This window comes from Tinamus guttatus, unplaced genomic scaffold (genome assembly GCF_059628265.1).
Source record: "Tinamus guttatus ecotype Peru unplaced genomic scaffold, ASM5962826v1 Tinamus_guttatus_pri_ptg000272l, whole genome shotgun sequence".
In the NCBI taxonomy this organism is placed as follows: Eukaryota; Metazoa; Chordata; class Aves; order Tinamiformes; family Tinamidae; genus Tinamus; species Tinamus guttatus.
The window spans coordinates 1,933,573-1,960,360 of record NW_028288806.1 but is presented as its reverse complement, the minus strand read 5'-3'; the positions used below and the strand labels follow the sequence as shown (position 1 = coordinate 1,960,360).

Sequence of the window (26,788 nt, the reverse complement as noted above, 5' to 3'; positions counted from 1 at the left end):
TTCTTCTCTTCTATTACTTTGGTCTTCCTTCCTACTTAGGAAGGAATTTATCTGGATTTGAGAATAAATAATAGCTCCAATGACAGACTGAGGCTAAAGCAACCTCAGAATGGGAAACGTTTTGATCGGAGTACTCTGTGTAGATTCACTTTACAGGTCACTGCTTGATTCCAGGATTTGCCTTGAGACTGACCAGGCAAAGGTCAGTCTCAGGAATAGGTTTGGTAGCAGTCCACACCTGGCAACCTCTGAGCTGTGAAGGTCCAAGATGTCAGCAAGAACCACAGACCGATAGCTCTGCACTGGGGTTCAGAAGACTGACTAGAGGAGGTCTATGATCCAGACAGGTGCTGCAAGAGATGCATGTTCCTTGCTGGTAGAAATACAGAACAGGTGTCTTGGTGAGATACATTTCAACAGCAGAAGTCCAAAGTCAAACTCTAAAACCCATTATGTTCATTCCAGCTATAATTCCAGTCCACACACCCAAGCATGCTGAGACATGACATGTAACCTCAAAGCTCTGATGGCCTCATGTGGATAAGGTGTTTATATATCCTTAGAGCTCTCTCTATCACCTGCTGAGCGTGTTTGTAAAACTCCTTGGCTTTTCATGGTTGCAAGCAGCACAAACCAGTAGTTGCTATAAAACAATGAGTTTCAGGAGAGCTGTTTTCTATTCCTATTAGTGCTATTAACCTGCTTTCTGACTTGATCTAAGTGCAATTTCTTTGCCCTGTCATGGCCCTCTCTGCAAGGTGCTTCTTTAATTTGGAAACGAAATTAATTAGTGTGTGAAAAAAATACATATATTCCGAGGCCTCTAGGTGAAAGGTGCTTTAGACAGGCAAAGCTCTACTTTATCCATCCCCAGTTACTCCTGTAATGCTAGGATGCCTTCAGCCACTTGGGCTCCTCTGACACAAGCCATTGATTTTCTTCCTAGAACCAAGCTTTATTACAGGGGGCCACCGCCTGAGAGAATGCACTACGACATAGCTTTCTCCCTGTGCTTCCCCAGTGTGCTAACTCCTCTCGTCCTGTCGTCATGTAGTGATGTACAGTGTGGGGGAAAGGGTTTGGGTAGATGTCGCAAAAATACTGATTTGCTTTTCATGTAACAAAAATAATTTTTCCTTTTGGAGTTGCACTCATCCTGCTATCCCTGCCTGTTATTCATTTTGTCTTCTCTGCCTACCTGCTCTGCTCCTTGCTTTCTTCCCGCTCCCTGACCATGCAGTCCTCCTGCTGCTTCTCCTCTCCTCCTGCTTCTTGCAGGCTCCTGCTGGCATCATCAGCACCACCTCCAGGGGCTTTTTCATTTCACCTCTTTTGCCACTGGTATCAGTAGGGAAGTTGATGGGAACTCTAAGTACATAGCTTCTTCCTTTGGGCTTTTGGTTGCTTTTGCAGCTTCCCCAGTTCTCCAGTTGGGCAGCTGTAGGAGCCATTGAAAATGGTCACCTATAGACAGAAACAGAGAGCAGTGCATTCTCACCTATTGCTTTGCTGTCAGCCTAGGCGAAGAGTTCCGCAGTCCCACCAAGCAGTTGTGGAAGGGTACTCTTCATAAATCACAGAGAAATATTGGAAAAGACCTTCAAGATCATGAAGTGCAAGCATCACCACAATACCTGTTAAACCGTGTCCCTAAGTGCCTCATCTGCATGTTTCTTGATCACTGCCAGGGACAGTGACTCCACCACTTCCCTGAGCAGCCTGTTCCAAGGCTTCACCACTCTTTCTGTGTAGAAATGCCTCCTAATGTCTAACCTGAACCTTTCCTGGTGCAACTTGAGGCCAATTCCTCTTGTCCTATCGATAGTTATTTTGGAGAAGAGACCGACCCCCATCTCACTACAGCCTCCTTTCACGTAGTTGTAGAGAGTGATAAGGTCTCCCCTGAGCCTCCTCTTCTCCACACTAAACAATCCCAGCTCCCTCAGCTGCTCCTTGAAAGGTCTGTGCTCCAACCCCTTCACCAGCTTTGTTGCTGTTCTCTGGACACACTGCAGCACCACCATGTCCTTCTTGCAGTGAGGGGCCCAACACTGAACACAGGATTCAAGGTGCAGCCTCACCAGCGCCGAGTATGGGTGGACAATCACTTCCTTGGTCCTGCTGGCTATGCTGTTCCTGATACCAGCCAGGATGCTGTTGCAATGAGGGCAATGCGTGTGATGGAAGCTAATATCACCATTCCTGCCTTCAGCACTGGCTGCCTCCAGTCTTTCCCCTCTGCTAGTAATGCCACTGTTGGCTGGCAGGCTGTGCTCCAACTGCCTTGCTGGCCCAGGAGAAGATTCCCGAGCCTGCCTTCCTACCAGGGTTGTTTGCCCTTGACTCCTCCAAAGGGAAGGCAGAATATTCTCATCTTCCTTTAAATTATAACCTATACATGTCAGTCCCATTCATTACTCCTCTTACTTCTGAATTATCTTGAACTAATTCCAGCCATAATCACAGTATATCTCTATTTATAGAAAGGTGGCACATTTCACAATATTTAACCATTCTGTCTGTAGGAACCACCTTTCTCCAAAGGCTGGTAATTAATAAAGTTAATAGGTTCTGAAGGAATCCTGCTCAGTTGTTTTAAATGCCCCTAAATTTTAGTGATTTGGGGATGTGTGTTTGGATTTGGATGCAACTCTACAGTTAGTTTTATTCCACTACTTCCATAATATCGTAGGAGTGAAACTGCTGTCAGAAATTCTGTTTTTTTGTCAGTTGGGCTGATTTCTAATAATTGGTGATATCCAGAATAATTTATAGTTTTGATTACTTAAATAACCAGTAAGACTATTATCACTTAGCATCTGGTTCATCAGACTGTTGAATGAAGTCTAACTCATTTATTTTATTAATAGTATCCAAAACCATTATAAATCTGAAATGTTAAATATGCAAGGGTCAAGATTTGGGGCAGCATGGTGCTATGCTTTATTCTTTTGCACAAGATGCCAGTCATTTTTATTAGTTCAAATTGAAACTAGCCAAATGTGAACCACAATGCCTTTGATCTGACCAATGCTTTCATTCCGTCCTTGCCTCTTCTGTCTACTCTCTCAGCTTCAGGAGTAAGTTGTTCAGTGGTGGACTTAAGTAATTTTCTTAAAAGTATTTATAAATTTGGAAAGGTATGTCTAAAGAAGCAAGTATGGCATGTTGCTTTTCTGACAGCAAGCTTGCAACTCCTTTGTCCAGGAGTGAGGACAAGTCATGCGCTCAGAAAGTGCCAGGAGGACATTACCTGCTGCACTATGGCACCATGGCTCAGCAGGGAGGCAGTACTGGAGCAATGGGTACCTGAAGCAAAGGAACTTTTAGACATCTAACCAAAACACTGATGCTTGTTTGAAGGCAGGTACACTTTGCTGTACATCAGAGAGTTGTGCTGAACTGAGAGATACACTGATTTATGAATCTCAAATTCAGGAGCAGCTTCCTCAGGATTAGTAGCTTCATTCTTAGCTTGTTTCATTGGTGTAGTCGGGCTGGCAGCTTAAAAAGACCTGGATTGCACTGAGTCAGAATTTGCCAGAATGGAGGCTTTTCCTGATCAAAGATGAAAGACAGTGTTTTTAACCCCTCCTGCCGTTTGCATTTTCAGTGGCAGACCCTAAGGAACTTCAAGCCCTACATAGAGTTTTAAGGACAGACATCCACAACAGAAAATTCATGTTTAATATTGATAGGACCTTTAAAATGCAGTAAAAAGCATGAAAAGGATGAAACCAAGCCCACCTGCAGCACTAGATCTGGCAAAAAGCCTTTCCTTTGTACTCAAAGGCCAGCCGGAGTACTGGCTAGAAGAGATAAAATACACCATTTCTGTCTGAGTAGATCTGAACCCTGCGTCCAAGGGGAATGTCATGATTATTAGGCTATAGAATATACTGGAGCAGGTTTCTCTAGGTGTTTCATGGGTCAGCTGACCTATTTTGCACCAAAGGATCAATTATTACTTGGGACAGAGCAAGAGAGTGAAACAATGTCATCCTGGCTCCTTAGCTTAGTGTTTATGGTACCTGTAGAGAAGCAGGAGGATCTACATGGCAAACCTTCTTCTAAAACTTTTTATCATACGTTGTCAATAAGGCCAGAGTGTTTCATGCCCATTGTGTGTGTTTCCAGTAAGATAGTTAACTGCAACTCTACGGCTAAAGCAATAGCAGCCACAAAGGAAGAAAGATCAGGATTTAGTAAAGCGGCAAAGCAACTCAGGATGTACTGATGAAGGAGAGTTGTTTCAAATCACCCAGAACTGATAAGCATCATCCTAGATTATTTGCAAAGATGATGGAAACAAGCTCTGAAGACTTATGAAGACTGGGTAAGGTATCAGAAGGCGGAAAAATAACTAAGAGGAGATAAGAAATTACAGACTACTCATTTTAATTTAATTCTTGGAAAAAATGGTGGAAATAATCAAATAAAGGGGATGATTAGGAGCCAGCACAGATATGCTAAGAATAGATCATGTCAAACCAATTTAGCTTTCTTCTATAACAAGCCTTGTGGATACAGTGGAAGTAGTTGTTATGCCTTGTCATTATCTCACAGACTTTTATCAGGAGTTAAGCAAAGAAACATAGTCCAAATAAAAACATTACAGTGCAGATGCAGAACTGGTGTAGATAGCCCTACTCCATGAGCAAATTCCTGATTTGCTGCTGAAGTAGAGGACTCTATTGAATGTTTTTCCACCAGCTTGAACTGTGGCCTCTTAATGCTTTCTTTAAGCACATTGTCCTTCATATTTTGATTTCAACTTAGACCACCTGATAGAAATGATGCTGTTCAAGAAACGTGTAGATGAGGCACTCTGGGACATGGCTTAGCAGGCATGGTACCAATGGGTTTATGGTTGGACTAGATGATCTTGAAGGTCTTTTCCAACCATAATGATTCTATGATTCTATGGCATATAAGTTGTTGGAAATTCCTGGCATTTCAGGATAATCTTGGCAAACCAAGGACCTGGTTTGAAGAGCATCAAAGTGAATGAAAGATTCTCTGAATGGGCAGGATTCACAAATTGCAACCACCTGTCTGTGGGAGCAACAGTCCAGCTAGCCATCCTTCAAGAGAAGAGACAGCATTATGCAGAACCACAAATTCTATGCTAGTCTAGAACACTATAATGTTGCCAAAAAAAAAAAAAAAAAAAAAGAAAAGAAAAGAAAGAAACATGATCTTATCTGGTTGTGCAAATGAGAGTATAGGCTTTAAAACATACTTAATAAGCCTTCAGCTCTCATCAGCACATGTTAAGTCTCAGCTGAAATGCCATGCCTAATTCTTGCTAACTAAGTGTAGTCCAATGGGAGAGAGTGCAGACTGGGGTAGTGAGATTTGTCTGACACCAAGGAAAATAGAAAATAGTTGCTTGGAGATCACAAGAGATCATTTAGTCCATCCTCTGGTCCAGGAATTCCTACAGCCCTTCAGTGATCAGAGCTGTCATAGCTTCCTCAGGCAATCTATTCCAATGAATCACTATCCTTTCAGTGAGAAAACTCTTCTTAGCATCTAGTCCGATTCACTCTGATGGCCATTAGAACCTGCTACTCCTTGTTTTATCCACCCTGGACATGAAGAACACATTATTACCATTTTCTTACTCTCGCTTTTTATGTAGTTATAGACTGGCATCCTAACCATTCTCAGACTTACCTCTTCAGGTTAAACTATCCTGATGATTATTTTAATCTTTCTTCACAAAGTATATTTTCCTTGGTAGGATTATTAGTATCAAATATTTTCTGAAACAGGAATTTGCACTCTCTCCTCTTGCAGATGTGAACTTCATCACTAGGATATAAAGACATAGCTTTGTCAATGCACTTTCTGGCTTCATTCTTACTTAATTCTTCTATGAAAAAAAAAGCCTAACAGCTTAAACAAGAGAAGCTAAAAGCAAAGAGAAGCTAAAAGCATTGTACTTTAAATAGTTGCTTGTGAAGTAGGCAGATATGACTTGAGATCCTTTCAGATATAATAGAGAGCTGAATCAGCAACTCTCATAGTTTAGGTAAACTAGTCTAACCACTGACATATGGAATAAACACCTATGGTATAGCTGTTGGCCCTTTCTGAGCAACACTTCAAGACTTTGAATCTGAAATAGAAAATGTCTCTCTGACAGAGAAAAACACCTAAATCCAAGAAGTTTGGATTCACTATCACTGTATCTTCAACTTTTGCTATGGCCAGGTTCAAAAGGCATTTGTGGCGTATTGTGATACTGAGGTGCCTAATTCTCCTTGTATTTTCTAGCAAGCTCTTAAGAACTTGACTTAAGGCAATGGTTTCTGCAAGGCATCTAATCTTCCTAGACCTAGCTCTGAGATCTGCTTTCTGAATACAGATATCTGCTGAAACCGCATGCTGAGGTTTCTTTTTCATCATCCTTAAGCAATGGATTATTACAAGGAATATATCAGTTGGTGGCTTCTTCTATCTGCCTAACATGAATGGTCTCAGAGCGTTTATGTGGCAGTAACCTGGAAATTCCCAACTGGAGCGATATACCCCTACTGGCACGCACCTTGGTTGCTTAATCCCCTCTGCTTCCAATATGATGTGTCCCAGGGGTTCTTGGGAATACTGAATAAAACCTGCTGAGATGCAATGTTAAAGATGCTGCACCTTCAGTGGAGATCTCATGCAGCACCGTGAAGCTGGCCCATGGTATCTGTTAGCTGTATAGACTTCTGGGTCTTTATATAGACTTCTGAGTCTTATGCCACCAGGAAGATATCCTTTCTCAGATTCTTTTAAAGGCTTTTAAACAGCACAAGAAGGAAGACCAGAATACTCTGTCTATAGTCAGCTTTTTTTGAATGAGATAAATTGTAGCACTCAAAGATGCTCTTTCGGCTACATCTTTTTGTGGGTTTTTTTTTTTTTATGAGCTTTACCTGTTTGGACAAAAAATTTCTTGTTAAGGATCTTCTTACTTTCTGCTTTCTTATTTTTTTGTTTGACTGTATCTGAATTTGACATACAGAACGAAGACTTTGGATATGTAATGAGTATTACAACAATTTGATAAGCAGCTTTTGTGCCTTTACACTATAACCAAACAGTATTTAACCACTGTGATTTCAAATTATAAAATTTCTTATTTTCTCCCTTTTCAGTTTGCAGTTTTAAAATAAGAAACTAAATCCTTTTCTTTTGTGCATACATTAAGTTTTCAAAGTCAAACACTTAGAATGTAGAGAACAACCTAATTAAAAGGGTTGCCAATCCATCTTTACTTTGTCCTCCCTCACTTACAGGCCTAATCATGTGGTCTTTAATTATATTGTCAAATCCTAGTATATATATTATATATGTTTTTTCAATAGGGTCTCTGCCTGATGCAGTGCACAGAATGGGGTATACTTAGGGACAGAAAGAGTTTTTCCGTAAATGAGGGTCTTATCTATATATTATCTGTTTCCCTTGTTGCCAGTGTTGAAGGCTGTGTATTGAATTGCGCAGGGGGCTGTTCAAAAGCAGAAGAATGGTCTCATGTTGGGGCAATTCAATACTGCCCTTAAGAATTAGGCACTTTCTTGCTTTTTGCCTTGAGTTCCAGTGTGATACCAAACAAGCCTTTTAAATGAAGCTTTCCATGGGTGGCCACTAATTGGGGCATTCTCATTTTCTGGGCTCTCAGTCTGACACACCTGGCACTCGTCTTGCAAAAGTGCAGATCTGGCATTGTATGGAGTTCTGCCCTTACCATGTACAGAGTGTGGAAATGCTAAGCACTTTGATAACACATATCCAAGGCATCTCAATTTGGGGACTTAAAATTAGTGGGTGCTCTAGACACTTTTGACCTTAACCTCTTTGTACCTTATTTCACTGGTTGTAAAATGAAGAAATAACTCCACTCATCTCCCTGAGAAAGCAACCATTAATGCTTGTGAAGCATTGAAATGCTATAGCAAAATAGTGCTGTAGAAAAGTACACGAAGAAATTAGTAATTCTGTATTCAGTGCTGGATTTGAATGATGAGTGGCAAATAAGGCACTTTGCCATGCCTAAAATTAGGATAAAGGGAAAATCCTGAATAGCTACCCACTCAGTGAGCCCTGTTTATCCTTTGTACTAGCTGGGATGGAGTGAGAGAGATCTGCAGGAAAAAAAAAAAAGATGTAAGATCATGTAGTTGAAGACTCTCGTAACGCACATGCATGAGTGAGTCAAAGCATGGTTTCAGAGACAGTCTCCATTTTATATTTTCTCTTTTCAACCTTCACTGTGTGCCTGTAAAGATGATTAGGCCTTTGTGTCTATGAATTATCTCCAGGAGGGAGCTTATTTCTCCCGTGGGGGCACATTACAGCCTAACCTGTTCAGGAGGAAGTTTTGTCTTAGCAGAGGCTGAAATGGAAATCTAGAAATCCTAGCAATTCAACAATTCACCTGAAGTCTGTAAGCTCTGTACCTTTGTTTAATGTCCTGAGATGTGCCAGTGCAGCATGATAATAAACACACCAAATCTAACCCAGTTATGGCTTGGAGCATATGCCTTATGATGGCTCCTTGACTCCTCTTTTGAGGACTTTCTGCTAAGTTTGCCCTTGGTGGCAGCTTAAGAGAGCCTGCTCCTCCACAGTTAAACCTCTGACCCTCAGGACTGATGCAGACTTGATGGTCAAGGCTGAGTGATCTGAGGAGACACTTCATGCAGGCAGTGTTGGTGGATGAAAGAAAAGGCCCTTATGCCAGGTATGTAGGGGAGGACCCTGTCCCCCTGTCTACTCAGAGCGGAAAGGGAGAGACTGGCATTGTAGGGAAGGAAAGGGCTTAGGTACAAACTGAATTTGCAGCCGTCTCTCTGGGCCAAACCAGGTACATGTTTGCCAAGAATCTAACTGAACAATATAGCTCTTCTGATAGCATTTGGGAGGTGGTGGAAATTTTATAGTCCTCCCTTTTGCCAAATCAGAGAGGATTTCAGCCTACCTCTGGAGCAAACCCTGCTCTTGGGATTGTCATGTAGGGACTGTATTGTGCTACACCACATATATGAGAAGCAGAGGTGCAGAAGGGAACTGGACTAGGTCAGCTGATATTTTTTTTTGTTGGAAGTATCTGCAAACATATGCCTCTACTGGCTTGTTCTCCCCATAGAAGCAAAACTGACCATAGAAGATACTACTGCAACTTGCAAGCACCCACTCCAGAACTCCAGAACTTGGGCCTTTCCAACCCAAGGTCTGCCTGCCTGTCTTGCAAAATACAGTAAGTGGCCCCACTGGTAGGGTTTGCTTTCTTCTGTTTCTCTTCCTTGGTTGTTACCTGTCCCTGCAGAGGGGAAAATGGGTTCTTCCTCCTGTGCTCCCCTGCCTCCTTATTTCTGTCCCCATTCATTTCTCTCTCTCACGCATGATTTATGGCATCTCACCTTCACACAGCATGATAGCACGGATGTTAATATCTCCAACCTGTATTTTTTTCATCTGCTCTCATGGGTACTTACTTCTGAGCTCTTCCTGCTGTCAAGCGTAGCAGAAGACAAGAGATGCTGAGCATCCCTTGTAGGGGTGTGACAGAGGTGTATTCCAGAGAGATTCCGCTGTTTGGAAATTAGTTTGGGAAATCTTTCAGTAGTGCAGATACGTGTGGAGAAGCTGGGCAGTTTTGAAAAACACAAGTTTCAAGTCCTGTAGTGTAAAGAGGAGGTGGGTTCACTGTCAGTGGAAGTGGAATACTCACTCACTCAGTTATACAGAGCACAGGGAATTGATGAATGGGGTTTCTGTCATCCCTCCACTTTCATCAAGGCCCTGAGCTGCTGTCCTGCAGCACCCTTGGTATTCCAGCTCTGATACACAGAGTTGCTGAAAAATAGGCAAAGATATAGCTGATCCTTTGAACAAAATAATTCTGTGTTCAGTTGCTTTTTGTAAATCTTAAGTAATGAAATCTTCAGGGAACTTTTCCCTGCTGCAGTAATTGTGTACTCATTAAGATAAGACTTATTTTCTATTAATTTATTTTTTGCCAAGAAAAAAATTTCATTTTCCACTGATAATCTGGCCTCACCTAATTCAGGGATGGCCAACCTGGGGCTTTTAAACCAAAGGCAGATATCAAACAATTGAAGTTCAATTCCCACAAGGGAGCTATGTCATATTATTGACAGCACGTTCTGCTGATGGTGGCATAACTTTTCACTCAGTACTTCCACACGAAGGAAGGTCTCAAGAGATGCTGACACCATCACCTCCTCGATGCTCTGGAACTCATCAGGGCACCCATTCTAATCCCACCCTACATCAGGTGCTGGGACTGTGGAGAGTTGTTGATGTTTTCTGTAGCTACTTGATGATTTTTTTTCACATTACCTGAGGTATATGCTAGGGCTTTGACATCTCTTGGACAACAGAGGATGTTTCCCAGTGAGGCTTATAAGGCCGAGAGGTTAGAACTCTCATGACTTAATTCATTTCATTTTAGAAAGTGAAATCGTGTGTAGAAGGTGAATTATGCTTCATTACTAGGAATGGGCATAGATTAGACTTCAGCTGCAACAAACAGGAGATAGTATTTGTGTAAAAGATTAAAATGAAACTATTTTAAAAGAAAGTTACTAAGGCTGCCAAATTAAGTGCTCAGAAGTTACCCGGTATTGGAAATGCAGTTGCCTGTGCAAGCTCAGCATCACCTCCTCTTCAATGCGTTTTTCAGTACACTTTTAATAACAAGAACACATCATATTTTTCTTTCTAGGGATTTCTACCACATTGAGGTCACAGAATGCATCTTACTCACTTAATGAACAGCTATTCAGTGTTTTGTTCTCTCATAATTAATCACTGTGTGACCCCACAACCTTATTCAATGAACAGTATTCAAAATCTGCTCTGAAATCAGAAATACTAATTTTCTCCTGGACTGCCATGTGATTCTGAGCATTTCGCAAATATTACTAGTTTATTTTCACTATCTGCAGAAGGAGAACTAAGGCATTTTTTGGTGCCAGATTTGAGAAACAGAAGATCTACATGACCTTTAACATTAGCTTTTGTTTTCTAGCATTGCACACATCCAAAAACATCTTCCATTAATCTCAGATGCAGCTTTGAGTGCTCAGCGGCACTGCAAAACAGACTCAAGGTTTCTAAAGTCAGCTACTCAAAGGTGTGGAAAAAACAGCTAGCGACTGCCCTGTGAAAAGTATAGGCAAGGAAAACTGAGAACTTCTGTGGCAGAAATAGGGCAGCACTATAGGACAGCTGTCGGTTGGCTGTCCTAATGCTGAGATCTTCTGTTCTTTAGGAAGCTTCTGCCTCCTTCATTGAAACCTTCTAACTTCTACAGAAAAATGGGGCCACGACTTTACTGCAATCCCTTATTCTTCCAAGTTTCCTCAACTTCAGCGATCCAGAATTCTTAGTAAAGCTTTAGGCATTCTTTAAGCTCCTTTGTTATATTCACAAATTTCAGCAGATGTCTACAAGGCTTGTTTGAAGCAGTGGTAGGGTAGTATCATGAAATTTGCAGAACCACCCCCCCCCCGCCCCCGCAAAAAAGAAAAAGATTTATAAAGGCAGGAGCCTAGTAGGATTTTCAAAGAGCCTTGGTGCCCAGTTCTTCCTAGATTCCCTAGGATTAAAGCAACTACACATTTATGAAGGTCCTGTCCCTGGTTCCTTAAAATCTATCCCTTTAATTCTTTCAGTCAAATTCATGCTGACCCACTACAGCTGAAGTGTAGAAATGTTTATTAAAATGTTAATAATTCATGAATGCTCGTAAAGTGCTGTGATAATACAATTTGGAAAACAGGCCATCTTGGGGGTGTGTTCAGTTTTCTGGAGGCTTCAAACTATCTGTTTCTGCAACCAAGGCAATTTTTTTCCCCCGTATTATACCGAAATCAAAATATTAGCTACCTGAAAGCCTTGATAAGTATTCCAAATCTGAACTAAGTACTCTCCGATGCTGCTAATCATCTGTCAGTCCCAAAACTCTGAGTCAGTGAATGGTTTGAAAGAGTACAAGAAGTGTTTGGGAATTTGTAACACACCGGAAGGCATTAAATGACTCTTCTTGAATTTAACAGCTGTTTGAAAATACTGCTCTATCTATACTTCATTTCTGATTTCAATTCTGCAGCATTTAGTGAATAGGTTATGTAACCTGACCTCAGGCTACAGACTGCTATGCTTTTATATGCATACCTACATATATATGTTTGTGTGCATATATATAAATACACACACAATGTGGGTGTATGTTTGTGGCATGCAGTTCATGGTACTTGTGGGGTAATGTTTCCTTTCACTGATGGGGTTGGAAAAGGAGAATAAAGAGTTAGGGAAAAAAAAAGTCACAGTCCAGGACTAAAATTTCAGATAAATAATCATTCATTGTAATGAAACTCATGAGAAGGGTGACTGTTTTCATGGCTAAAGCAGTAGTTTGCCTGAAAAATGGAATATAACTAGTGACTTAAGCTGGCCACATAACACCGACATTTGCATATCTGCTTCATTTGAGCAGGTCAACAGTTTATGTTGCTTAAGTGTCTTAAGTGTCTTATGAGGAACTAAGCATTGTTATTTTTAATGAGTCAATAAAACTGGACTGACAAGAACCGATCTTGTCCTGTGGCTTCCTGAAGAAGCAAGAATTATGCCTTTGTGCTAACAAATGGCCCCATATTTTAGATTGGACAAGGAGAAAGCAAGCTGGTCCCTAGAGTATGTGTGATTTTTTTTCCCTTCTGTGAACCAGCGTCCTGCCCATGCAGTTTCTGGTGTTCAGCACATTCCTGTTGTATTGACTCCTGTGGCTTCTTCCACTGCTTCCTTCTCCAACACTGCAAGGGAGATATTCCACATCTCAGAGATATGGAAGTAATGGCTGTCATTGTCATAAGTCCTCACCCGTTGGCTCTCCTCACAGAGGTGTCTGTGGGCACCTCTCCCTTCATCTGGGGACTCACCATTAGGACAATAAGACCCCAGATGGAAATTCTCTGAGAACCTCTGAAAAGTGGCTGGCTTCCTTCCACTCCATCTTATTTGTCCTAGCCTGTTTCAGTCACCCAACCTCTTGACATCCTCATAAACTCCTAACTGTGCTAAACAGCATTTGTGGAAGCTGGCAGGAAACTGTGCAGTCAGGCGCAGGACTGTGCGGAACAGTCTGCATGGATTGCTATCCATCTATAGGACACTCAGCCATCTACAAGTTCCTCTAAGCTTTTCTTTTTTCTTTCCCCCACTAAGTGCCTAGTTATTTTCATCGCCATCTATGTTCATGACTGCAGCTTTTCCTTTGCCTTGAGGAGTCTGATCCACACAGACTTGACTTATTTTTAGCTACATTGCTAATTATTATTTTTTGTGAGAATAATGTTGCAATATTCATTAAAGCTGGGGAGACATTTTAGTCATTTCTCAGTAGAATGAAAATCAAGTGAGAATGAATTAAATAACCAAAACAGGATCTCTGTGTACAGGCTAAGAGAACTAGAAAGAATGGTCTGGCAAAGATGGATGGTCTGACAGGTGAGAGCTATTATTATACAAAGGAATGTGACTAAGACAGCACAAACGAGATGTTCTCAACGTGAACAAGAAGCAGGGGGCTGACCGAAACTCTGGGATGAGTTCTGTAGTTCACAATTGGAATAACAGCCACAGAGGCCCCCAAAAACCATCTTTTGTGAAAATGCCCAAAGACTGACACATAAGACACTGCTTTTTCAGGATGGGTAAAAAATCAGTCTTGCTGCAGTGGAAAGTGAGAGCCTAGAAGACTTTCCAATCCACGCTGCAGTGGATCCAAATGGTCTTCAGGGATTCTAAATGACCCTTTTCTTACTTCAAAGCTGTGCAAAGTGTACTGGTCCTTCTTAGCAGGGGATGAAACACTGCACAGTTTTCTGACATTATTCTCTTTGTGCATCCTTCTGAGTGCTTTCTGTCTTTGCTTTGCACTGTGTCCTGTGGAAAGATGCCCCTGTTCTAAAAACACATTCTGCTCAGGAGGAACTCTTGTTTTCCTGAACACTTCAGCAGAACAGAAGGAAGCTGAAAGGTCTGTGTGTACCCTGCCGGTCCAGCCATGCCCTGATCTTCACCAGGGCTCCCTTCTCCTGTGAGTCCTCTGCCAGTGCAGCCCGTGGCTGCTGAGTAAAGTCTTCCCCAGAGAGGGCTCCAAGGATGTGGGGTAGTTTAGAAGGACTGTGTTACAGATAAACTGGATAGAAGGAAATCTAAACTCTGTACCTGGGGAGAGCACTTTACAGTGTATGCTGCCTTGAGGCTATTGCTGTGCTTCCCAACTGAAGCATGGAAAAAAAAAGCTAGAAAACTCCAGGACTCTAAGAATGTTTAAAGCCAATTCAAACCCATTTTAATAACAATTTTAAGACAGGAGTACCAAGAGGTAAAAAAAAATGGAAAGAAACAGCTGCCTTGCAGCAAGGAATTTAGTGGAGCTCTGAGTGACTGCTTACAGGTTGGCTGTGATAAAGTAGCCCTTGTGAGCAGTGATTCCAAACGCTTAAGGTTATTTCTTTTCCCTAGCATGTCTATTCAGTATATTCCTGTTGGTTGGAAGACTTTATAGCACAAACTTAAGAGTGTCTACAAAGGATCTATTGCAGCATGAACTTCAAGCTTGCCTCCCCTTGCCCTCTTTGATGATAGGGTTATATACAGGAGAGGAGCAAAGCAGGATGGAAAAGCAGCTTGAAGCCACATGTGCATTTCCTGTATTCTACTCTCTAGAAAAAGTGATTAAGCCCTGAGGCTGCTCAGACTCATGTTCAGCTGCCTGTGACCCCAAAGGATAGTTCCAGTCAAAACCACATATGTGCTCTGGTGACAATCCTTACCTGAAGGATGGGAGAGGAGGAGTATGGCACAACATTGCGCTTTTAGCTCTGTGCCACTGAAGAATGACATCTGAAATCAGGGAGCCTGATTCATCAGTTTTACAGACTTTGAAAAGCACTGAAGTAACACGAACTATGAATGTACTCAGACAGTCAAGCCCAGGTTCCTGTGTGAAAGAAGTTGTGTTATACACAACTGACAACCCTTTCAGTTTCTGACAGACACTCATGCTTCCTTTGGGCTGTTCTTATCTTGCACTAAGAGAAGGGAATAAAGAGCGTCTTACAGTGCTTTGCTCTGCTACAGAATCATGCATTTGAGACTTGCAGTAGTGCACATATTCCTTCTGAACATTACAATTTCTCCTCTCCAAGCTGTTTGGAACAGCAGACCACAGGCATCTTGTAAAATGTATCCCTGATATAAATTATGTTGAAATCAATGGAATCACACACACTTTCACCATTTAGCATTGCATTTGACCTTCCAGTACAAAATCTAAGTACAACTGTTTATAAGTTGTATAAACTTTGGGATACAAGGAACAGAGAGATATGGTCTAGGTTTTCTCCCACTTTCCTGTAAATCAGCTTTTCAGGAGCTCTTAGTGGCACCAGGAATCTGTTTCCTGTATTTGATGTTTGATAGAGTTAAGTTTAACTCTTTTCACCTGTGACCAAGGAGGAAACGGATATGGGATGGGATCTCTTTCTTTCTCTGGTTGTTCTTTAAATACATAAAAAGAATGAAATAAACTGTAGGCTAAGAGTAATTTCACAGGATGTTTCCTATGAGGTATTTGGCATGCAGGACATGCTGTTGGTGTGAAGAAATCAGATCCGTAAGTAGGGCTCACGTGCTACATAACTGCTTTTGATGACTCTGAACGGATGTTTTCATAAGTGAGAGCCTATCGGCTGCCTTGCAGAACATCTGTAGGGCACTGATGATGCTGCTGAAGGGAGGGTGGATGGAGGGAATGGCCAAGTCAAGTCAGAGGCAAATGTGTCTGTGCACACATTAGGAGATCGCTGGGTCAGGCAAGTCCAGCTGGGCATGAAAAGTCACAACGCAAATCAATGCAGTCAGTTGCTGTGAAGATCAGAGTCAGCACCCTCAAGTCTTGTTCAACACTGGTATTTTCTGCCTCTGACAGCAAGGTTGACTTTTGGCCTGGTGGAGCCAGGGCTGGTATTACACAACCCCCAATAACAAGAAGCTAAGAGCAAGAAGCTAAGCCAGCAGAGCTACTCCTGGCTGCTAAGGCATAGCTCTGTGCCATGGAGAGCCACCAAACCCTTCAGAACCAGAAGCTGCTAAAAACACAGCTGACCCTGCAAAGAGACGTAGCCTGTATCAATAGGTAGCTGTGAATTCGTGCCCTTTGGGGATAACCAGATCCTCGTACACGCACAGTTCAGTTCTTCAGTGAAGATGTGGTATTGGATTATTGGGAACAAAAGCTGAAGAGTTTATGAGAGGGATATATTAGACTCAGTTAGCCTAAAGCTAGTTTGTGAATTTGTCTAAGAGACCTGCAAGTCTGGTTACTTGGGTTTTGCAGGATGCAGTGCTGGTGATTGAAAAATTATACTGTGCTCCCTCGTGAAGCTGTTAGCTGAATGTGATACTCCGGGTTAGGTTATCTTTCAGGAGAGGAGAAAAACAAAAGACAAAGGTCTGGCCAGGGAGGTAATTAATGGCAAGAGAGGCAAGACTTTACTGGCCTTGCCAGCTCAAGGATCCTGCTTACTCCTTCAGGTCACAATATGAGTACAGGGGCATTTAGCACTCCTGTTGCCACCGTGAGTTAACCTGCTGTGTGGCTGTGGGCACAGGTAGCAGCTACACGGTTGCACCCCCACGGTAGTTGCAGTATAGAAGGAGAGAGACCTTTTCTTCTGTGTGCAGGTGTTGGGTGTAAAGCAGTGGAGGCTGAAAAGGCATGCAGAAACGCCACTCTCTGCGTGCTCTGCATAATGGGAGAGGCTTGCTGCAGAGCACTATAGGAAGGCACAGGCTGCTGTTGCACAGCCCAAGTATTTTCCTCACTGAAGCCTTAGCTAACACAAGCATAGCAGTGGATTTCAATTGCAGGGCAAGCATTGCCCTTTCCATTTCATAAGGAGTTGGCGCTTGAACCTCCTTTGCTCCCAGCTTGGGTTTCATCTCCTGTATCCTTCTGCTGTCTAACAGGAGCTCTGTGTCTCTGGACACAGCTGACTCTGTCAGGTCGCTCTGCACCTCTGTTGTCTGGGATGAGGAAGGAGCTGGCAAGGCTCTGCCTGGGCCTGTCACACATTGTCACGTCAGCGTCCAAATCAATGTGCCTCGTGGCAGGGCCAGCTCCGCAGCAGGGCACTGCCACCAGCAGCACTTGCAGGGGCAGCCTGGCTGCTCGGGAGGAGCGGCTGGCCCAAGGCTCCCTGGCGCCGCTGCTGTCCCTGCGCTCGCGCAGGCAGAGGCCCTGCTTGCACAGCGAGGTGGCACGAGGCCGCGAGAATGCTGCCAGCACTTCTCAGCTGTGGCACGGACACCCGTGCAGCTCTGCCCCAGGGGACCCTGCTCAGCTATTTAGCTGCCCTGTTTTTCTTGACATTTTCTTGCTATCGTACCCTTTACATGTGATTTTTTCTCTCTCTCCCCTTATTCTCCCTTGCACTATATCTCATCTCTCCTCTCTCAGTGTCAATCTTATTTTTTATCTCTTTTCCATCCAGTGGCTTGGCTTTGGCCAGGTTTTACCTCTCTCCCTGCCTTTGCTTTTCTCCATTTGATTCCTTTGTTTTCCCCTCTTCTCTACTTTCCTCCTTTCCTTCTCCTTCAGCTCTGTCTTCTTCTCCCTCAGGCTTCCTGCCTTCCAGCCCAGCTTACACTTCTCTTTTGCTGCTCCTCCTCATACCATGGCATGCCCTGGGGCAGTGTTGGAGGAGCATCCTGCCCGCATCTGTGCTGGTGGGAACCTCCAGAGCGGAGGACAGCCTCCGTGCAGAGCACTCAGCATACCGCACTGGCAAAGCCCACCACCCAAGCAGCTTCCCAAGCCGCTGGGAATTAATCTGCGCCTTGCTCTCCCTAATTGCTGGGGGTGTTTATTTCATTTCAACAACCCGTAACTACTTTATTGGAAGATAATTGCCCCCATTTCCAGTGACAACAACAACAACAAGAAAATAATAATAATAATAATAATTATTATTGAACAAATACAGCACTGCAATTACAGCCAAGCAGGAAGGAAGCTGCTTGATGCTCATCTCTTTCTTATCACTAGGTTGAGTGATTTCATGGCATTGGCAGTCATGGCCTGCAGGAGTTATCCAAGGTTTAAGGTTAAAAGGCAGGTTAAAAAGAGGATTGAGGGACTGAATGGCCTTGGGGCTTCAGTCTGTCACTGTCATCTGCTGGCTGCAAAAATCCTGGGCAAGCCAGGGGGGGGCATAAATAGGTGCTGAGTCAGTGGTGGGTTTGAATGTGAAATGAGCATGTGGGACCTCAGCCTTGCTGCTCCAGGAAGAAAGATCCCAGCATAAAATTCCTCATAACAACTTAAGTACAGCCCAGGAAATGTCTGGGAAAGCTGGGAGAAATAGAGAGGAAGAGAAATAGACTTCCTGTAATCAGAGCTGGGGGAGCAGCACTGTGTTTTCACAGAGGGGATGGGATGAGGACTGTAGGACACAAGCTGCTGCTTATGGAAAGTGCTGTAGAGACTCTGCCTAACTGTGGGCTCTGGGCAAGCTCAGCAAATGGCTGCAACAGGCCTCGAGGAAGCCAGGCTGAGTTGTAAAACAACCTCTGGCCCAGTGGTTAAGCGAAAGCATGTCCAGCTGTGCTGAAGCAGGTGCTGTGAGCACCTGGAGATCCCAGAATCCCAGAAGGGTTGAGGTTGGGAGGGTCCTCAAGAGATCATCTAGTCCAGCCTCCCTGCTTGAGCAGGGACACCTAGAGCACATGGCACAAGCAACCCCTTCCTGAAAATTCCTGTGGAATCCAAAACTAAGCAAGAAGAAAAAGAAAAGGAGAGAGAAAAAAAGGATGGGAGAATTTTCTAATTTGAGGTTTCATTACTTGGCCATGATCAGCAGAGCATGCAGGAATTCAGAGTGTGAAGTTGTTGCTTCAAGTCATATAGCAGCAACTGTCCTTGCTTGAAAAGCCAGGAAAAGGTCCACCAAAGCCACAGGGTTTGGGTCAGGGTACATTTTTTTTTTTTTCAGTAATCTCATGATATTCAAGTCTATGTCTTTGTCTAGGGAGTTGAAATATTCTGGCATTCCTTGATTTTTATTTTTTTCCCCTAACCAAAGCATGGTTTAAGGAAAAAAAAATCGCCCGGCCCTTTCGAGGAATCTCTTCTTCAGCATGGTCTATTTGGGAAAAGCTGTCAGCTTGGACAGCTTCAGGTTTCATTCCCAGACTATGACCCCTTGATGGGAGCATCTGCTGTTGGCTCCTTCTGGAGCAACACAAACATTTCCCTCCGAAAGAGGGACTAGACAAAGCTCTCAGTGCATTATGCACCAGGGTCTACCTTGAAGAAAGCGTGTAGAAGTGGACTGTGCCAAGCACCCAAGGCTTTCAACATGGTGCTCACAAGCCTTTGAGTACCTTCCCATGCTTAGGCCGTGCCTCAGGAGAAGCAAACATGAGACCTTAACATAACAACTCCATGGCCACAGGAATTCTACACAGAGCCCAGACAAGACTGAAGGCAAGCACTGCTTCCTACAGTGTCTATGAGCTACTCTGCCCTAGGAAACATATGGCATATGAGCCACTTTGCACCAGGTTCAGATATGAGGCAGTTTCTGCTCTGATGGAGCCCACAAAGACAACGTGGTCATTACTAAGGACGCTTCTTTGTTTAACCGGGGGAGCTATAGGGACTTCGAGATGGCAAATGACACGATGGTCAGCCATGATATTAACGGAAAAAAGATGACAAACGGAAGGGAGGGTCACAAAAAAAAAAAAAAAAAAAAAGCTGAAGTGGTTATAACAGATTTATTGAGAAGGCGCAGTTAAAATAGTTAAATACATCAAGTTAGCTAACTAGTTATTTTATACCTCACTTCTCCATCACCCTACACATACGCAAACAACATTTTTCCATCTGCCTGATCATCATTAGCCTGTTCCATTCCAGGCACCAGAAGATAGAAGTTTCCTAAGTGTGAGAGGTTCTTGTAGAGAAAATGATGTAAACTGCATTGTTAGAGAAACTGGAAACTGAAGAGCTGGTAGCCTGCTAGTTATGGACAAGGAAACAGTCCTCTCTAAGCTTTTGGAAAGATGACACCGCTTTTCTCTCTCAGGGGTGTTTTTCCCACCATCAACACAGCCAGCCCAGGAAAAGGAGCTCTGTGTGTTTCTTCACCTTGTCGACAGGTTGAACTGAGAGGTGCCATCCTCTAGCCAGGTGTCTTCACACCATTTAACTGGGTTAAAAATAAGCTGTTCTCTGTGCTAAATTGCTTCCTCATTTCACAGTCTCTTGTGCCCATGTTTTGCTCCTTCTGGGGAGACAGCTGCTCCTTTCTTTAAAGCATTCTGCTCCTTAAATGCTGTCTCTGAGACAAATCAGGTCATAGAGAGCCAGGCCCACAAAAGCAATGAGGTGACTCAGTCCTGTGAAATCAATGGGAGTCGGGTGCCTAAATTTCATTGCAAGTCTGGGTCCCAGTGACCTTGAATGATGCCATTGCAAACCTAGACTATGCTGTCGTCAAGATCATAGCCTGCCTCAACCCCACAAATATCGCAGGCCTTTAGTTGACCCAGGACTACTTGATCTAGTTACCTGAAGGGAAGATCGCAATGCATCCCTTAGTGTAGGTGCAGAAACTTCCTGTCTTATGTATCCCTGCATAGAGAACCAAGAAATTTTATTAAGAATACAGTAACATAGGGAACATTTCCCCTGTGACTGTGCTGTGGAATGGATTACTGGTACCTGTCATTTTTCCTGCATGTAGGCAGCCATTTGGCCAGTGTTGATGTCTTCCCTAGTGAAAGCTTCGTAAACACTAAATCCGGACATCTAGTAGATGGGTTTCATAATGCCAGGAGATGGCTGGGTGAATGTTAAAAAAGAGTTTGTATCTAAGGTCAGAAAAGAGTGTGAATTATGTTACAGGGTAAAGTAGCCTGGTCCTAAGACGAATGGTTAAGGATGCTGACACCAGCTGTAAATTACTGGGTGGAAGAACGCCAGGAAAGAGAGAGGCACATGGAAAGGGCTTCCAATATGAAGCAGAAGAGATTGTATAAGATTAAAAGACTCTTTAAAGTAACACAAAGTTCTTTCTTGATCTTTCCAACTTACTATCCAAGACAAGAAGTCCGTGTGATTATTTTTCTGTTCTTTTTCTCTGGTTCTTGTTCATTGCTTTTCCTGCTTTTCTTAAAGGCAAGTCAGCCTCTCCAAAGCTAAGCAGGGAAGATGCTGTGATCAGGAGCTTTGATTCAGCACAACAAGACAGAAATGGGTAAACAGCAGGCAAGGACGGAGGCACTAAATCTCATCCTGCCTTGCTCTTTGCCTATGTGGGGCTGCAAACACATGGAATATCTGTGCAACATCTGGTTTCTCCATTTCACCATTCATGCTGTAACAGCATGTGGGACATTCAAATGGGCATGGAGGTTATAGCAATGCTTTCTTCATTATTAGCCCTATGTTTACTCTTCTGAAGGCTTTGGGTTTGGAGATAAAAGGTGAAAAGGAGGCCGAGGATTAGAAATCTAGCTAAGTCATGAGTCAATGCAATTCCCAAGTTCCTGGTATCCAAGAACTATCTCTGCCCCAACTGTGTCCTAGAAATGCAGATAGGAACAAAACAGTTTAACTGAATTTAATCAGGGCAAATCCTCTCCTTGTAAATCTGTTTTTGTGGGTATGTGTAGATGGCCCAAAGAAAAATTCTATGTGTTTGACTATGTATGTCCTTTTATATATCCTTATAACTATGTATCAACCTGCTTTAGTGATTTCAGGTCCTCCTAACCCTGAAGGATCCATTTGCTTCATGCTAAATAAAACAGAGTATTTTTCTGTGTACAATAAGGATGACAGTATGCTGCATATATACTTATGATATCATGACATTTCAATGTTAAGTTCCGGTATGAATTTATTTTATGCATAAATGTATAAATAAGGTGTGAGCATGACTGCATAATAATATATGAAACCTATCTCTAATGGACCTAATTCTTGGCTGGGGACTCTCGATTCTGTAAAAGAGCTAATAATAATAATAAACTTTTATTCCAGAAGCCACAGCACTGCAACCAAGATGTCATACACACATGGCAGTCAGATAAGACAGAGGGAATACTTGTTTTCCACTGAGATTACTTTGAATTCGCCCTGGCAAGGCTGACTCACCCTTTTAGCTTTCCAAGGAAGATAAATTGCTTTCCAGGAGCTTCATGGTGTACAGGTTATTTCTGAGCAGCTTCCTTAATTAAGGTTTATCTGCTGCATGTGTAATCCACAGATGAAGAGCCCTTGTCTCTTCTGATGAGAACAGAAGTTTCCTCCTGAACAATCTGTTTCTCACCCAACCCATTCTTATACAACATGACATACATACTAGCTGAATCCTGTGTCCTAGCCTCGAAGTAGCTGCAAGCCAGTAGCCTGAATATATGTCATTTCAAATGTCCAAGATGCTTCACGCAGAGGGAGATTGAATAGAAATGGAATTCCTGAATGGCACTAAAAGCAACCCAGAATGGCACCTGCTATTAGTGCCTTTCCTTCAGCCATGACCTTAAACCCTACCTCTACCCCAGCCTCACATTTCTTATCTTTTATATCTGAAGGAATGCTGAAAGCACCCTGTCAGAAATACAATTTGCAATTTCGATCTTTACGAGCTGGCAAGGACTCAAACTGATGTCATCCCAACTGGGATAAGAGGACAATGATGTCATCCCTATAGCAAAGGGCCCTCTTAGCCTTGTAAATGCAGTAGGTGAAGGTGAGAGCATCCATGGAGGAAAAAAAGAGTCAAGAAAGTCAGGCAGGCCCTGCAGTGCACTTCAGTCACACTCGCCAGGATTTTGTCTGTCAGAAGAGCAGGAGAACTGACTCTGGGACTTATCCTACCCTGGCCTGCTAGCAACAGGAAGGAGATAAGCCTTTGTAGGGCTGCTGATGAGCCCCAACTCTGCTGGGGAAAAAGTCGCAGAGGCAAGATCACACTTCATAAAAGCTGTCCTAGGGGCAGGAGGGGATGTGCACTGCATGTTTTGCATTTTCTAGTTGTTTTGCAGGAATCAGAATATGGAACCGGGCTTTAAGGATCTTGTGCTTATACCTGAGTTTTCTTTCCAGTCTTTCCACACTGCAGCTATTTGAAACTGGCCACAGACCCTAGGTACCTTGGTTGCACCTTTCTCTCAGCATCACACAGTGCTAGGGTATAGGTAGCGTATGTTCGAGTTGCTGTAGCTTCCATGTGCTGCAGTCCTGCTCAAGCTCTCCTGAAGACTGCTAGTCTGGGTATCCAGTAGTAATGTTGCCACAGCAACACAGGACTTAGCACAAACAGCAAAACCTGCCTCAGGAACAAGATAAATGAACTTGTGTAGACTCCATCTTACTCTGTCTGGCTCACAACTCTTCTTTGGCTAGTTTAAAGCTACCTCTGATATGTTTCTATCTCCATGTGGACCTGTGCTGAAATGATACTGAAGAGCTTATCCTAGACACTGAATAAAACAAGTTCAGAGTTAGCTATGCAGGCAAAAGAGGAGGTTATAGACACACACATATATATATATATATGCATATAAATGGTTACAGTATGCTAATGTGTTCATCATCCCTACATATAGACATCACCTGCTGCCTGACAAGCTGGCATTTACATGAAAGCCCACTTTCCATGCCATATCACTTAAAGAACTCGGAGAAGAGCAGATATAAAAGCTCTGCTCTGCCCTTATGATAGGCACAACAACCATTTTCTCCCTTTGTGTAGGCAGAAGCAGGAAAATTCCTAATGATGAGTCTTATATGTTAGTATCAGTTAATATCCATTCACAAGCTTTTTCACTCTGCCCCTGTGGCAGCATGGTGGCACCTGGTCTCAAACCCAGACTTGTGTCCTGGTGTGTTCACACCTGTCCTGCACAATTGTGTGGAGAGGCTGGCTTCCCTGGAGATGTGGGGCTGGCCTTTCCTTGGACATCAAGTCTCCTTGAGCTCACCATTTACTTGAGGAAGAGAGAAGGAGGAGCCACTGTTGCTCAGCCTGCCCTTCAGCATATCCTGCTAGTGCTAATGTGATCCTGTTTGTGTGCAGCTGCTGGGCAGGGAGCCCTGTGCTTGTAGAGAGCCTGGAGAGATGTGGTGGGGAGCAGCTCTGGCATGACGAAGCCGAGTGTTGCGTTCACTCATACTGTTTTGCTCACACGTGAATGCCTTTCCATGTTTCATGCCTGTGCTCATGCTCAACAATTGTCACTAGTGTTCACGTGCAGTGTGTTACTCAGTGGCTGCTGCTGGGGTGGCCAGTCTTACCTCCTCAGCTTTGCAAGTGTGATGATTCCAGTCCTATGCATGTGTACTGCAGTGGCTTCTTCTCTGTTGTTACTGCTGGACCTTTTTTTGAGTTTATTTATCAACCATGTCCTCTGCCTGCCATTCTGCTGCTGGACCTTTCCCCAGATGGTATCTCTCAGTAGCAATGGCCTAAGAAGTTATTTTCCTCTTTACACTCATGAATAGATGCTTGCTATCTTTTTCAGCCAGCGCATTTTCTTTCTTTTGTGACCTGAGCCAGTGCTGGAAGCCAGCTGGAGACAGCAAAGAGGCCAGTGGCTCTGCTCTTTTGCATGATTCCCATTGGGAATATTAATAGAAGACTGTCCTTTCATCATTATGCAGCTGAGCTGTTACTGGCTCATGAATTGGTGAATTATTGGGATGAAACACGGTGGTTTCAGTAGGGGTTTACAAGCCAAGGTCTTTCTGCAGGCCTCCTGTAGCAGACCTGCAGAAAGCACAGGTTCTGCCTTGATCCTTTCTAAGACTTTAAGGAATGACTTAAGGCACACAAGCACGGGGAATGCCAGTTCTTTGTTACAAGGCTGAATTCCACCCAGTAATCAGAGAAATAACAATAATCTGCTAAAATTGGAAATACTGATATCTATCTGCCGATTATTCCTTCACGGAAGGCATGAGTGGAGGAACAGAGGCAGTTCTTGAAGCACCTGCAGGCAGGGCATTTGAGCGGTGTACATCATGTGAACATCTGTGTTTGTGTGACTGTGCATCCACAGTGGAGCATGTAGCAGTGCTCTTCTGTGTTGGCAGTCCTGAGCCAAAAAGCTATAAAGGACCCAATGCTCAGTGCTCTTGGAGTCACACACCTGTGAAGCATGGTGTCATTAAAAAGAAACAAAGAATCGAAGGCACAGGGTGGGTTAGGGAGAGACTCTGAGAATAGCTCAAGGGAAATTGAAAATGACCAGGGGAAAAAAATGGTGCATTTCGGGATGGATGGGAACATAAATAGTTGGAATAAATAGAGACAACTCAGCTGGTCTGAGTCTTTCCAAGCTGCCAACATGCTCTCAGCATTGCTGACTGAGATGATGAGGTGCTTTAAATTCCTTTGCAAAACCCCTCTTTCTGTCCAGCCCCTTTACTTAATTACAGCCACCTGGTTGCAAGTCCATGCTAAATTGAAAGACTATTTCAAAATTTGCCTCTTGTTAGCAGGAGAGGAAGGTGGGACATTCGCCATACAACCAGAGCCTAGGCAGACCTGCAGAAGACTTGGAGAGCTCCTGACTCATCTCTCTGTTTTCTCCTTTTCTCTCCCCATTTTTTTCTTCAAAGGTTGAAAAGAATGAGGATGGGGACCAAAAGATTGAGCAAGATGGCATCAAACCAGAAGATAAAGCTCATAAGGCAGCCACCAAAATCCAGGCCAGCTTCCGCGGACACATAACAAGGAAAAAGCTCAAGGGGGAGAAGAAGGGCGACGCCCCGGCCTCTGAGACGGAGACTGCGGACAAGAAGGAGGAAGGCCCTGCCGGCGGAGCCGCCGAGAACCAGGAGAGCGAGGCACCCGCCACCACAGATGCTGTGGCTGCTGACAGTGCCCAGGCGGAGGAGGGCAGCAAAGACAGCAGCGCGACCGCGGAGGAGAAAAAGGGGGATGGAGCTGCTGACACGGGCTCAGAGCAGCCAGCCCCACAGGCTGCCACTCCTGCGGCCTCCTCGGAGGAAAAGTCCGCTGCTGCCGCCGCCGAAACGGAAAGTGCCACTAAAGCTTCCACTGATAACTCGCCGTCCTTGAAGGCTGACGAAGCCCAAGACAAAGAGGAGCCTAAACAAGCCGACGTGCCTGCTGCTGACACCACTGCCACCACCACCCCTGCCGCAGAGGATGCTACTGCCAAGGCAACAGCGCAACCCCAAATGGAGACAGTGGAGAGCAGCCAAACCGAAGAGAAGACAGGTGAGTGAATGACAGGCCTTCATGTCTCCCTTGGTCTCCTGGGGGTTCTCTGAGGTCGATCTGCAAGGGCAAGTGCAGGGATCAGAATGGGAATTAACAAGGTAACCCTCTTACTGTGGTTTAGGGGAGGGAGAGATGCAAGTTGTTGCTTAGCATGCTCTCCTCTGCTTCCCAGAAGCTTTTGGAAATACTGCACCTCCTCTGGAGGCTCATATTCCTCCAGTGGAAGTGTCATCCAGCCCATTCTGCATGACTGCAGGAGAGTGTCAGGCTCACCAGAGGATACCAAGTTGAACTGGAAATTTCATGAGAGAAAGACTCTTTCATACTGCACCCCATCCTTGTCAATGGGATGATCAAGAAAGAGCCCCAAAGGCCTTTTCTTTTCCATCTGCCTGTGAACGGATGATACTGCTCTTACAACCACAAGCTAG

At 43.8% G+C, this 26,788-nt stretch overlaps 1 protein-coding gene across 1 annotated transcript in view; it reads left to right on the top strand.

Moving 5' to 3' along the window:
• GAP43 (growth associated protein 43) overlaps nucleotides 1-26,788 on the top strand; it is a 55,280-nt gene that overhangs the window by 5,200 nt on the left and 23,292 nt on the right. Inside the window, exon 2 of the mRNA XM_088527276.1 lies at nucleotides 25,730-26,354. Coding sequence (XP_088383402.1) covers nucleotides 25,730-26,354 — 625 coding nt within the window. The remainder of the gene's footprint in view (nucleotides 1-25,729; nucleotides 26,355-26,788) is intronic.